At 42.3% G+C, this 12,998-nt stretch overlaps 2 protein-coding genes and 1 long non-coding RNA gene across 3 annotated transcripts; all 3 read left to right on the top strand.

Moving 5' to 3' along the window:
- The first annotated feature begins 2,395 nt into the window (after nt 1–2,395).
- ppp1r26 (protein phosphatase 1, regulatory subunit 26) lies at nt 2,396–8,865 on the top strand. Its single transcript, XM_028418185.1, has 5 exons — nt 2,396–2,724; nt 4,052–7,253; nt 8,376–8,490; nt 8,586–8,670; nt 8,755–8,865. The coding sequence occupies exons 2-4, from the start codon at nt 4,123–4,125 to the stop codon at nt 8,664–8,666; spliced, it is 3,327 nt and encodes a 1,108-aa protein (XP_028273986.1). The 5' UTR covers nt 2,396–2,724; nt 4,052–4,122; the 3' UTR covers nt 8,667–8,670; nt 8,755–8,865.
- A 294-nt stretch (nt 8,866–9,159) lies between these two features.
- mrps2 (mitochondrial ribosomal protein S2) lies at nt 9,160–10,915 on the top strand. Its single transcript, XM_028418087.1, has 4 exons — nt 9,160–9,284; nt 9,475–9,591; nt 9,672–9,792; nt 9,920–10,915. Exons 1-4 carry the CDS (start codon nt 9,260–9,262, stop codon nt 10,464–10,466), a joined length of 810 nt encoding a protein of 269 aa, XP_028273888.1. The 5' UTR covers nt 9,160–9,259; the 3' UTR covers nt 10,467–10,915.
- A 286-nt stretch (nt 10,916–11,201) lies between these two features.
- LOC114443995 (uncharacterized) lies at nt 11,202–12,716 on the top strand. The gene is made up of 4 exons (XR_003671488.1): nt 11,202–11,263; nt 11,973–12,046; nt 12,296–12,354; nt 12,451–12,716. It is a non-coding gene; the product is annotated as an uncharacterized LOC114443995 (long non-coding RNA).
- The last annotated feature ends 282 nt before the right edge of the window (nt 12,717–12,998 follow it).

A 12,998-nucleotide genomic window follows, 5' to 3' on the forward strand; every position in this document is an offset into this window, starting at 1 on the left:
CTTTCATAATCAAGTCAGTAGCCTTTGCTCAATGTGCTGTAATTGCTCAGAACACAATGAATGACAATAGCACATCACAAATCACACTAATGTTGATATAATGTGTTATGTGTGTTAACGCACCACTAACGCTATGAAGGGCCCTCATTCACATGCAAGAAATGTGTTGAGAAAGTAACAATGACAGACAGTAAGAAGGTTAACTCCATCTTTGAGTAAGCACAGGAAAAGTCAGAGGTGACGGACATAATCTGAAAATTTTTTTTAGTCTTTATAGCAAGAAGAGGACACAGGCTGCTCCTACAATAGCTGATACTGGTAGTTATTGCAAACATTCAGTGGCTCCAGCACTAACCACAAGTGTGGCAGGTGATTGATAAGTTTGTGACCTGTAGTGGAAGCAAGTGCAAATCCGTTTACGCCAGAGGTCAGAGCCCTCTGGTGACGGTGTGGTTGGTTGTGGACATTGGTGGCACTCTTTCTGTTTTGATGTAATTTAATTCCATCCATCCATCCCGGGGCCGGGTCTAAGCAGGGACACCCAGACTTCCCTCTCACCAGACACTTCCTCCAGCTCCTCTGGGGGAATCCCGAGGCGTTCCCAGGCCAGCCGAGAAACATAGTCTCTCCACCGCGTCCTGGGTCTTCCCCGGGGCCTCCTCCCAGTGGGACATGCCCGGAACACCTCCCCAGGGAGGCGTCCAGGAGGCATCCGAACCAGATGCCCGAGCCACCTCCATGTCCCCAGAGCCAGTTTCTGCGTCCAGTGGTCAGGTCGCCGAGGCCCCCGCCTTCAACTGCCACGGCCCCTTACGGTTCCTCCCACCGGTGGTGGGCCCATGGGAGGTCGGCCCCACGTCGCTCCTTCGGGCTGAGCCCGGCCGGGCCCCGTGGGGAAAGGCCCAGCCACCAGGCGCTCGCATTTGAGCCCCAACCCCGGGCCTGGCTCCAGGGTGGGGCCCCGGCTGTGCCATACCGGGCGACGTCACGGTCCTTGTTTGACTTTTCTTCATAAGGGGTTTTTGGACCGCTCTTAGTCTGGCCCATCACCCAGGACCTGTTTGCCTTGGGAGACCCTGCTGGGGTCATTAAGCCCCCCGACAACATAGCTCCTAGGATCATCTGGGACCTCAAACCCCTCCACCACGATAAGGTGGATAAGGTCCATGGAAGGGGTAATTTAATTTTTCATGTTTTTTCTCTCCGTCTATTCCGATGATGTTTTTTTGGATTCTGTAAAGCACTTTGAATTACACAATGTATGAACAATTGCCATCAACTCTTGGATGCTAGATCAGGCATGTTATGATTTTCTAATAGAAAGAGATGCTCAAATTTTAGCATGCAGTCCATGGGATGCAGTTATGAAGAGAGATGGTAGAACACACTACAGAGGTCATATCATGTTTCAAACTGGTGACTTTCTCTGTTTCCAGCCACTCAAAATGAGAAAAACGTATTGCTTTGGTTTTGGCTAACTGAAGGACAAACTGTACAGAATGCTTACACACAGAAGGCACTATAGCAGCCAGGCACCCAGACGGATTAATTGCCTCTTGGGAAGCAGTGATGCACTGTGGAAACACAAGAGCCCTAGAAAGAAAGTCAAACTGTGTCATATCCCTCCGAGAACAAAAAAAAAAACATAACAGCTCTGGTGGTACGCACTGCACACTATGAGGGCAACAGGAGTGGTACTCATGCATCACCTAAAATTGTTGTAGATTCAGAACGACAGAGGAGGTGTAATTTTTTTTTACTGTACATACTAAACCTAATCTGTAAACGCTGCCATCATTTGGGTGGGAAAATATGGCTTAAAACACAGGAAATGTTCTTTAAGGGTCAGCCGACTCAGCCAGATGTAGGAAATCCTTCACCAAAGAGCTGTATTAATCTCATACCTGGGTATATATGATTTGAATTCGCTTACCTTGCATAGAAACCATTATCAATATAGCAATGTTTTTTTTTTTAAAAAAAGAGGGTGCATTTATTTTTGAACAATAAATGCAATGTTTGGTGTTGCAGGTGTTTGAAGCCAATGCATTTTCAATCAATAAACCTATACATACATCATTATTTCACATGAAAAAATAATAATAAAATATAATTTAAGTATACTCTTAAGGCCTTAATAATAGTTCTAGTTATAGTAATATAGTTTCTATTTACATTAATACAAAAGTTGTTGATAAATTGACCTGGGCAAGAATTGTTTTGGTTTATTAAATATAATGCAGATATTCCAGTATAATATTAAATAAACTGCGTTTTAAATAGTGCTATCAGGGTTGAACATGAAGTGGGAGTTGTCTATGAAGATAAAACTAACAAGAAGGCATCTGATAGTTACACTCTGTACACTACAGAGGGTTATTATGCAATAAACCAAGTTCTGTGAGTTGACTGCTACAACTTCATTAGATCCAAATTACTCATTTTTTGTACACTGCCATACTGTAAAAAAAATGTCTGGTGCATAGTGATGATATATGTTCCGGGTAAATCCGCCTATTTGAATGGCTCCATGCTTGGTTGGACTCTGGCTTGGAGGAAGCTCGTCCGCCCGGCAGTCGGAGCGGAGGGGGACTCAGCTTCAGGCGGTGTGTGAGTGAGCTGCTGACGGACACCGAAATATCTACACGACGGCTCTCCAAACACCTTAAATCCACGCTGTGATGTGCGCACTGCTGCTATAGCAATCGTTTGTGTCATTTACAGGTGAGTTAAACTTGGGGACTGTCCATCTTTGTGTGAAAATAGCCGAAGCTAAGGAGTGTACGCGGTGGCTCAATACAAAGGCTTTCTTTGCCGGAGAAAATGCCGGGGCTGCAGCAGCCGGGAGGCCCGCCTGTGTCTTTCAAGTCGCCGACTAGCCTCGCTTATCCTTGCTAATGTTTCACCCAACATGTCGTTCACGTTACCCCAAAAATGTTCCACATATGTGGTTTGATTAAAACCAAAGCGTCAAACTTACGTTCAGTGCTGTTTTCGGGGGGTGTTTTTGACTGCCATGGCCGGTACTGAGAAACATGGTTGCTCTGCGGTGTCTCCTAACGATGCATGCCGGGTATCGGTGCAGTCCGCGCCGCTAGAGGGATACGGGGACTGCCGGGGTTTGCTGTGTTGCAAACCAGAAAGGCGTCCCGGGAAGGAAAAATAACACAGAACGCCAGGCTTTGTTATGTAATTTTAGAAAATGCTGTGCATTCATGTGTGGGTGAAAGTTTGTTTTGTACATACGATATTCGAAACAAAGTTGGCACACGGTGCGCTACATTTAGCTCCGTTTAGGTGGTTTTCAGACGGGTTTTTGTCAGCGGGGCGTCTTTGGTGACCCTTTCCGGTTTCCTGTAGATGTTTGCACTTTCTACGTCGTTATAATGGTTGATTTAAAAAAAAAAAAAAAACATTTTGCCTGATGTCAAGCCCGGCTACAGGCGGTCTGATGACTCCTCCGGCAGGCTACATACTTGGCTGGAAGGGAGGGTTCACTGCCGAGGTGCAGCGACGACTCTGCAGGGTTAATGATAATGGAGGACCAGTGGTTTGGTATAACTGTGGACATTATGCTGCTCATATAACACGTGGGTTTCAGTGGTAATCCATCAAAAATTAGACATCAACTACATCTCAAATCAAGAGCTAATGTTAAAATGATAATAAAACAGTGTCAAGGTACTCTCTGATAAATCCTGCTTATGTGAGTAAAGGTGCAATTTGTAAAAACAAACAAACAAAAATAAATAAAGTTTGTACAATATGGTGGTAACTGTCCCCAGAAGATGGCACTGTTATTTCTGTGCTGTGTTCACAAAGATGTTTAATCAGAGATATAACAGTTATTCATTTAATTTAATTACCCAATATTTTGTCCAAACCAATTAATTTGTTCCCAGCACTCTGGCCTTCTTCCACACATTTGTCAGAGTCCCAGCAGCGCCCTGTCTAGTTTGGGTGTATAAATGAGAAATTATTTTTATGCATGCATGCGGCCAGTCTTGGATAGGTGAGAGTTGACTGTTCTCTGTTTCTGTTTTCTTTTCAGATTCAAAAATGTGATTGTGATCGGAGGCAGCTGCGCTCCAATGGTCCCTGACCTCACCATACTTCAGTAGAATGTACTTGATGAATGTACCTCCTGTCGTAGCGGCGCAAACAGAATGGAGAACATGTGGCCCACCTGGAGGCTATAGCCTTCCAGTCTGCTTCAATGACTCTGAACCGGAGCTGTCCACCAGAGGCACACCTATCTCAGACAAGGTCCAGATGATCATAGAGAGCCTTAGGAGCACCCAGTCCTCACTCGAGATGGGCGACGAGATTGAGGGAAATGTGCTTTCAGGACAGGAAGGTCATCCCCAAGTCTGCAGGGTTGCAGCGGCTTCCTTTGTGGGCACTAAGTCCAAATCTAAGAGCTCCGCTGAAAACCCGCAGGTGGATGTTTCCTCTCCGAACAACCATCACAGCAGTGATTCTGACAGCGATGATTCTGTGGACAGGGGAATCGAGGAGGCAATATTAGAATACCTGAAAGAAAAAGATGATCATAAACGTAAGACGGAGCCATGCCCCACTGTTCTCACATCATCCAAAATTCCCAGAAAAACTCCATCCATTCCTGAAGTTTCCCAGCAGAGCTCCGACAGCAATACATGTTTGGTTGCCAGCAACCAGCTTCCAAAAATTGTCAAACCTGAAACCCACCCAACACCAGCTGTTGTACCGATTAAAAAGTATATCAAAAATAAGGCGCTCCTTAGTGAAAACACAGTTAAGAACTTTGATTTGACTAAAAGTACGATAATCTGTTCAAGAGAGCAGGAAAAAAGCCCCTCGAAAACAGCCAACCTCATCAGCAAACCTGCAAAGTGCCCAGTTAAGGTGGAGGAGGACTCAAATGATTCCAGTAGTGATGATGGCATCGAGGAAGCCATCCAAAGATACCAGCTAGAAAAAAAGGAGCAGCAGAACAAAAAGGAAGCCATCAGTCCACACGCATTTAAAGAGGAGTCTGACTCCACCAGTGATGACGGGATTGAAGAAGCTATTCGCTGCTACCAGCTGGAACAACTCAAGGAGAAGAGTGTCCTACAACCATTCCTGCACAAACAAAAAGCCCTCAGTAAGTCCTTAATACACACTGTTGGAAGCACGGGCACAGAAAATACTAAGAAAAACCAACTGAGGAAAAAAAGGGGCCGAACAGAGAAAGAAGTTAAATCTTTTCAACCTCCTCCTGCATCTGAACTTCCAGACAGCTCAAAAGATAAAGGAAATGGACTACTTTCATTCAAATTAGAAGGTTTCCAGGAGCAACCTGTCCCTGCTCTTCCAAAGGCTAACACAACGGCAGAACTCATGTGTGCCGAGGCAATACTGGACATCTCAAAAACTGTGATGCCTGGGGCCTTCCACGGTGTTGGTCTCGGCACTTGTGCCCCCACTGAATCTTCCTTGCAGGCTCCTCTTCCTGAAAAGTGGCCATATGAAGAAAGCAATGATAGCTCCATCGATAGTGAAGATGGCATCGAGCTGGAAATCAGGAAATTTCTTGAGCAGAAGGCCCAAATGCACAAACAGCCATCCAGCTCTGCTGTGACACAAGAGCCTCACAGCGCACCTGAACCAGAGAAAGTGAAGGCGAACGAAGCCGCAATCCAAAAGAAACCACATCGATTATCTTTGACTCAGAGAAGAAAGCACAAAGACAAAAGTGTTTCCATCCCAGCGGGGACAGATGACAATGTTAAAGAAAAAACCACTAAGCCTTTACCAGAGCATGCAAGAGAATCAAGCCACCCTATCGCCGGATTACACAAGACAGACCAAAGTGGAGACAAAAGCAGCTCTCTTGACAGCGACGAGGACCTAGACACAGCGATAAAAGACCTGCTTAAGACAAAAAAGAAGTCAAAGAAAAAGATGAGAGACTTGAAGAGGAAATCAAGGAAGCGCCTTAGGGATGTAGAACCACTGCAAGGAAATACTTTACAGACCAAAAAGTTCAAACCTGATCCGGTTTCCAAGTTTAGTGCTTTGAAAACAATACACAAAAATAAAGAAGACACAAAAAACAAGTCTGGGCTGAGTAAGAAGAGTGCTTCACAGCAAAGGCAAGCAGAGATACTGAAAGGAGCCGAGGGACAGGGCACCCTGTCGCTGCACAATGTTCAAGCGGAGCCACAGATGAAGGAGGATGAAAGCTCAGTAGACAGCGATGATAGCATTGAGCAAGAGATCAGAAGGTTTCTGGCTGAAAAGGCCAAAGCGGAGAGAAGTAAGGACGAAGATGTGTCGCAGAATGGCGCAACCATGGATTGTACAGCAATTCAAAACGAAGACATTAAACAGGAAAATCAGCTGGCTGAGATTCCACAAAAAACTATCACCCCTCTATCTGGACAGTCCCCTCTTAGTATCACAGCTCATGGGACAGCACCACAGAGTTTGCTGCAAGACATCTCTACTGTCAGTCCACAGTCTTTAGTCCAGTCCTGCAGCCTCAGTCTTTTGGAGCCAGCAGATGGAGCGGGGGCAGCTAGAACTGAGCAAAGGAGGCCCAACTCTGGGAGAGCTGACATCCATGACAGCACCCCACAGACAGAGAGGGTTCGACCGGTTTTGAGTCCTCGTTCAGAGTCAAATAAATGGCGACAGAGCCTGGGACTCCCCATATCAGATGATAGGCCCCTTAATCGGACTCCATTCCATATCACCTTGTCTGAAATCAGCAAGACTGCATCGGCAAGTCCGACAAATCAAAGCGGGGGATATAAATTAAAGACTCCAGTTGGTGTTTGGTCCTCTTCAAGGATGAGCCAGTCACCTTTCCAGTGCTCCCCAGAGACAGCTGTAAATGCCACACCCAGATCCTCCGTTTTAAATCTTTTTTCTACTGCTAGGCAGCATCCAAGGATGTCCTTAATGCGGAGCCTCACGCCTGGCAACAGGTCCCAGTGCTCTATAGAAGGAGAGAAAGAGAGCATGGTGCACATGTCCAAGGACAAGAGTGTGTTTGTTGAGCTGGAAGCCAATAGGACGAACCATGTCCAGGTTCAAAGCAGGGAATGGAGTGAGGGCAAGGAGAGAGCGGACATGCTAAGTGAGAGAAAGAGAGAAGGTGAAAGCGTCAAGATAGATAATAAAGAAGTACATCTAGCAAGAAAAGAGGAAGAGTTTACAGATGGGGCAGATTGTGAATCAGGCAACAGGAGAAATCCAGAAAAGAAGCAGGGCTTTTCCACATTGTAAGTATTTTTCTTTGACCCAGCATCATCATTTTTTTTTTTTTAACGTTTATTTCTTGAATGTGCCCTGCTCAAGAATATAATGTAGGCTCTGATCCAGCTTATCCATTCATAGGCTCTAAGGGAATGTTTATTAAAATGATGAAAACAGAACAGATTTTTTTTTATTATTGATTTATACATCATGACAGCTATTTGTGTTCTGAAGTTAACTCATACCATTTGGAAAGCAATACAGAATATTTTCTTGAAGAAAATTGACAGAAACATAAATATGTTTTGTAAAAAAAAACAAAACAAAAAACAAAAAGGAGGCACCAAGAAAATGTCCGAATGTTTAAATTTAGGATGAATCTTTTTAATGTGCCAGTAGGATTATGTAATTACCCAATTTATGTTTACTCTGAGAGACGGTCCCAGTTCCTTCTTTATGTCTTTACCACAAACACCTAAAGTTTATAATAATGATAACAGCAGGAAAATCCCATCATCTCAGTTCAGGAAGGCCTTTCTGACATTTGCATATACAGTGGGAAAAAAAACAGGGTACATGCTTAAAATTTACTCGGTAGGCACCTTTTAGGTCGACTTATAAATTCTGGGATATTGCTTCTTTGAACCATCATTTCATTTTCAGGCACTCTTTGTGTTGAAATAAAATAAAGTTCAGTTGTTGTTGAAGGCCACTACAGCAGTCTTGGGCAATGTTTTGTTCCAGATTCCACAGAAACCACATCATTAATTAATCTTCTTTGTCTTGCTAAACTTGATATTTAGTGTGTTCATTTATTTGATATGTTAAAGGTCTCTTGAATTTCCTATGTGAAAAAAAGGCTATTTATTTTTGTTTATCAGAAAATGTTACTGAACATGCTGTGCATTGCCAGGTTTTGTAAATATTTTGTAAGAAGTGTTTTTTTTTCTTTTACCCTTTCAGATTAAAAAAAATCTTTGCTGTGTCTTTTAAGTGCATATGTGTAATAAAGCGTGGAATCTGATCAACAGTGGGTCTCTTCATTGATTAAAGCACAATTGTAGATGTTGGAACTCTTATAGACTTTTAAAATTGTTAGTAATTATTGTGCAGTGGTTTGATGTTATATCCTGCTCTGCCTCGCCCAGGTCTTTGTCCAGTGCCATTGACCCTGGCTTCACCTTCAGGCCTTACATAGCTCTTACCTCCGAGGACAGATGCAGGATGGTCAACAGGAGACACCTGGATAAAAAATGTGATAAGGTACAGTTATGTAGAAACAGGGTGGTATGATTGTTATTTTTTTTGGCTCATATGAATCCAGAGAGTGTGATAAATGTATTGCACCATACTTGCAGGAGAAAGCAGATCTCAGTAGTACCCCTGTGCAAAAGAAGAGTTTGCAACATGTCAAAAGGAAACTACATTTGTTGTTGTAAACAGGTATGTGATTGCACACCAACAGTTTCAGAGTGAATGAGTCATGTAAGAACTCCTTCAGCTTAGACGGTGTGCTTCTTTTTGCAGGATGAAAGAATACCCAGTCGGCGCATCATATCAGAATAACTCTTTATTTTTCACAATTCCTCGCAGACTGTTGATACTGCAGTGTATGTGGATCGTTAGAGGCTTAGTGTTGTTTTAAAGTTGTTTTTGTGTTGTTTCAACACTCTTAAGTAAACATATGGTTATGTCCTTATTTAGTTATATAACAGTTCACAAGAGAACAGTTTAATTGTCACTATGTTGCCAGTTAAGGGACTTCTGAAACATTAAAAAAAATCTTAATTTGATTTAACTATTTTTCTAAATTTGTCCAATATTTGTTTGCAAATATTTGTTCAGAGGTTTATGTTCATGTTTTGCTAAATAACATAAAGACGGTCTGTCTCTGATTGTGTTCTGCACAAAATTCAATAAAGTTTTGAGTTTTGAATATAACACGGCACGACAAAACCTTTACTTTACGGCATCCCATGAACTACAAACGCGCAGGCGCAGTTTTCTGACCTTCCGTGGTGGTTAAGCAAGCATGGCTGCTCGGGCACTGGCAAGAGGTATGTGTAAAGTATGTTTTTTCATAAAAAAAAAAAGTAGGTCACAGAAGATTACAGGTATAATATGATACATATGATAAAATGTCATGTTTTTATCTTCGCTGTTTTTGTTACAGTAGTAAACCTATGCTACATACTAGCATGTTAGCTTAGCGACTAATAGTTGTCGTTATTTGTTTCTTATGTTCAGGACTTTTGGGGTTACGAAACTCACGGGCTGTCACAGTCGGGTATCCCTGTGGCGGACATCACTATGTCACCGCACCGTCTATTGTGACACCTCAGCCCCAAGATGATGAGTTAACAGGTGAGCTAACAAATGCTAAGAGATGCTGCGGATTGATGGTTTTCATGCATACACATTGATGATATGCCTCATTCTTTCAGAAAATATATTAAACAAGCCACTTGAGAAGCCGGATTTCTTTCGTGTGTCAGAGCTATTCTCGCTGAAAGACTTGTTCGACGCCAGAGTGCATCTTGGCCACAAGAAAGGCTGCAGACACAGGTCAGTGTGATTTCTTAATGATTGATTATTAAGCAAGGTATTTTCTGCTGAAGCCAACACATACACTGCACCAACCGTTTTTTCAGCCCTCCAGTTTAATATACATTTTAACTTCCTTTATTTTTAGGCTCATGGAACCTTACCTCTATGGCTGCCGTTTGGACCACGACATAATTGATCTGGATCAGACCGTGGAGCATCTTCAGCTGGCCCTAAACTTCACAGCTCATGTGGCGTATCGTGGTGGTATCATCTTGTTCGTCAGCCGTCGACGTCAGTTTTCCCACCTGGTGGAGACCACTGCTAAGGATTGTGGCGAGTACGCACATACACGGTACTGGCAGGGCGGTCTCCTTACCAACGCGACCATCCAGTACGGTGCAGGAGTCCGCTTACCGGACCTCATCGTATTCCTTTCAACACTCAACAATGTGTTCCAGCAGCACGTGGGTGTCAGAGATGCAGCCAAGATGAACATTCCCACAGTGGGTCTGGTGGATTCCAACTGCAACCCCAGCCTGGTGACGTACCCTGTGCCTGGAAATGATGACACTCCAGCCTCCATGGAGCTTTATTGCCGCCTATTCAAGATAACCATTAAGCGTGCAAAAGAAAAAAGAAGACATATGGAGATTCTTCATGGCCTCTCGGCACCTTCCACACCAACCTCTTGATGTGCTTTATTCTTCAAAAGAAACATTAAAATACATATTAAAAGTCAGGACTGTGCTGCTCCCCCTTCATCATGCACTGATGATCATCAGCGCTTGGAAGACATCTGACCTTTGAGTTCAGTCAGGTTCAATACTGACTTGTTGGGCTTAAGTTGTACAGTATATAAGTCAATAAATCTTCTGTTTCTTGCTCCTATTTAACATGTTTTTGTACATTCACCCCTTAAAAAATAGAACAGAGGTCTCATTGCTGCAGACAAAACGGATACAATATTACATGGACTTTTGAACTAAATAACAATAATGCACATGGTAATGCAGTGTCTGCAGATCTGTGAAAACACCAGTCTATGTATATGTATTTATATGTAGGGTGTAGCTCTGACATGTCTTTGCAAAAGGAAAGGAGAGGAAGTAAAATGAAATAAAAATTAACACGATTGCACAAATTATCTGTATGATAAGCCGGCTCAGTGTAAAAAGATTTCCTAATAAATGTGATGTTGTCATTTTTATTCGTCTGGTGACAGCAGATCATTGTATTCATGTAGACATCATAAGCAGTTTAATCATTGTTTTTTTCTATAGGTACTTGTGTGTTTTAGTATGTCATCTAATTCTTAATAAATGTGTGCACATATATTGATAGAAAAATAAAGTGAAAATTTGCTCTCACTAACGGAAAGGCGTAAACGTGCAGTGGCGAAGTTCGTTCTCGGCTTCCGTAGTTGTATCACAGGATTTCCGGTATCGTCTGTCAGTGGCCGCCAGGGGAGATGAGCTGCCACCACAAAATGGTGAGTGGGAGTGTGAGGCTTAATAATTAATTCATAAGATGAATGGTTTGATTAAACGGTGCGATGTTATTTAAATACCAGGATGTTTGAAGGATTTTTTTAAAAAACCTTAGTAAGACTTCCTTAAAAAACGATCACGACTGTCTTTAAAATATCTATTTATGTTTATGTAACGCATCAAAAATTCGCAGTGGACGTTTATATGTAGAAGAGCTGAGATGTTCATTTTTATTCCGCTTCAGTGGTTGTATGTCTGTCTTTAACACTGCATTACTTCCTTTTGGTGTGCAACAGGTTATATCGAGTATCCCAAGTTCAGTCACATATAACTGTACAGCTGACATTATTTGTATTTTTAGCTTTATATGCTAATTATTGGTTCTTATATGCTGTTAGGGGATTTTTAGCACCTCATACTTATAACTTGTGGCTGCGGTTGAAAGTGTGCGAGCTAAAAATAGCCTGTAGCTATATATGTAAGTGGTGTCATTAGTTTTACATAAGTAACATTTAACAGTGAGGAGGAAGTGAGACTTATTATTATTTCTTAATTAAGGGGAATGTCAAAAAAAATACAGACTTAAAAATCAATTTTAAAAAATCACAACAATGTGGTCACAGCTTTCAGAAATCATGTCAGATGTTAATAAATAGATATATTGTCAGTGTTTTTTTTAATGATTGCGTTCATCTGATCTGTTGTTTGTAGGTAAATGTGTGGGGGGAAGCTGCAGAGATTTACCCCACTGTGAAAGACGACACGTGACAGCGTTCCACAGAATGGTAACTTGTCTTGTTGCATATTTGTGATACTTCAGATTTTATTATATTTGCCCCTTGAGACGCAACTCTGGCTGCAGTGTCTCTGTTGCGCAGTACGCGGGCAGAGAATAAGAGGCTCACGATAGCTCAATTTCCACTGTTTGGTGGACTTTGGGTATGGAACCGGGCCAGATATTTAACTCACTCTATACCAGTACCACTGAGTGATACTCAAAGGTACGTTCAGCTTTTGTTTACCCTGTCATAAAGGTCCTGATCATGTAGAAGCTCCAGGTTCATGTGTCACAGATGGACCTGTGCAGCAGCAGGTAAGAAAAATACATCCATACATTAACAATGTCAACTCATTTCTGAAACTGGAGACTGAAACCAGCCAACAAAATTATTATGATTTCTATTTATAGATGTCCCAAAACATCATCCTGCCCGAAGCCATTTGAAGACATGTGCAGGCCTTTGGAGAGACACAGTTAAAAGTAGACTGAGTTAGACTGAGTGAATGTGGAAATGCCTGCACCTGTGCCCACAGACACCTGTCCTTATTGCAAACTGTGAAAACCTGCAGAAAACGTACAGACCTGTGCTCACAGACGCTGCTTGAAGGACACTGTGACATTTTAATAATATCAAATGTAGCTTTTTCATTAATCAATAAAGCATTTAAAATGATTTCTGCAGTTGTCATGTTTATTTGTTCTATTATTTAAGAACATAATGCCGCTGCACAAGTTGGTCTTTAGTTGTGTCTTATTTTGAAATGATATATGGACATGTGAACATTTTTAATTGTTAGTTTTTATTTCTGTACAATCACTCCTAACACCTCCCACTCCGTTGAACAGAAAGCATACGTGGTGTGGGATAATTGGCTGCCGTATAAACAGACATGAAGCGCAGTAAAGATTTTTTTGTCGGCAAAAAAAAAACAACGTCTCCTCTCCCTTTAAAGAAG

Source organism: Parambassis ranga, chromosome 12 (genome assembly GCF_900634625.1).
Source record: "Parambassis ranga chromosome 12, fParRan2.1, whole genome shotgun sequence".
Lineage (NCBI taxonomy): Eukaryota > Metazoa > Chordata > Actinopteri > Ambassidae > Parambassis > Parambassis ranga.

Excerpts from the sequence above, each read along its gene's own strand:
- ppp1r26 (XM_028418185.1), top strand. The coding sequence starts at position 4,123 with ATGTACTTGATGAATGTACCTCCTGTCGTAGCGGCGCAAACAGAATGG. Across the intron at positions 7,254-8,375 it reads AAGCAGGGCTTTTCCACATT|GTCTTTGTCCAGTGCCATTG; the intron begins GTAAGTATTTTT and ends TGCCTCGCCCAG. Across the intron at positions 8,491-8,585 it reads TGGATAAAAAATGTGATAAG|GAGAAAGCAGATCTCAGTAG; the intron begins GTACAGTTATGT and ends CCATACTTGCAG.
- mrps2 (XM_028418087.1), top strand. The coding sequence starts at position 9,260 with ATGGCTGCTCGGGCACTGGCAAGAG. Across the intron at positions 9,285-9,474 it reads TGCTCGGGCACTGGCAAGAG|GACTTTTGGGGTTACGAAAC; the intron begins GTATGTGTAAAG and ends TCTTATGTTCAG. Across the intron at positions 9,592-9,671 it reads CCAAGATGATGAGTTAACAG|AAAATATATTAAACAAGCCA; the intron begins GTGAGCTAACAA and ends TCATTCTTTCAG.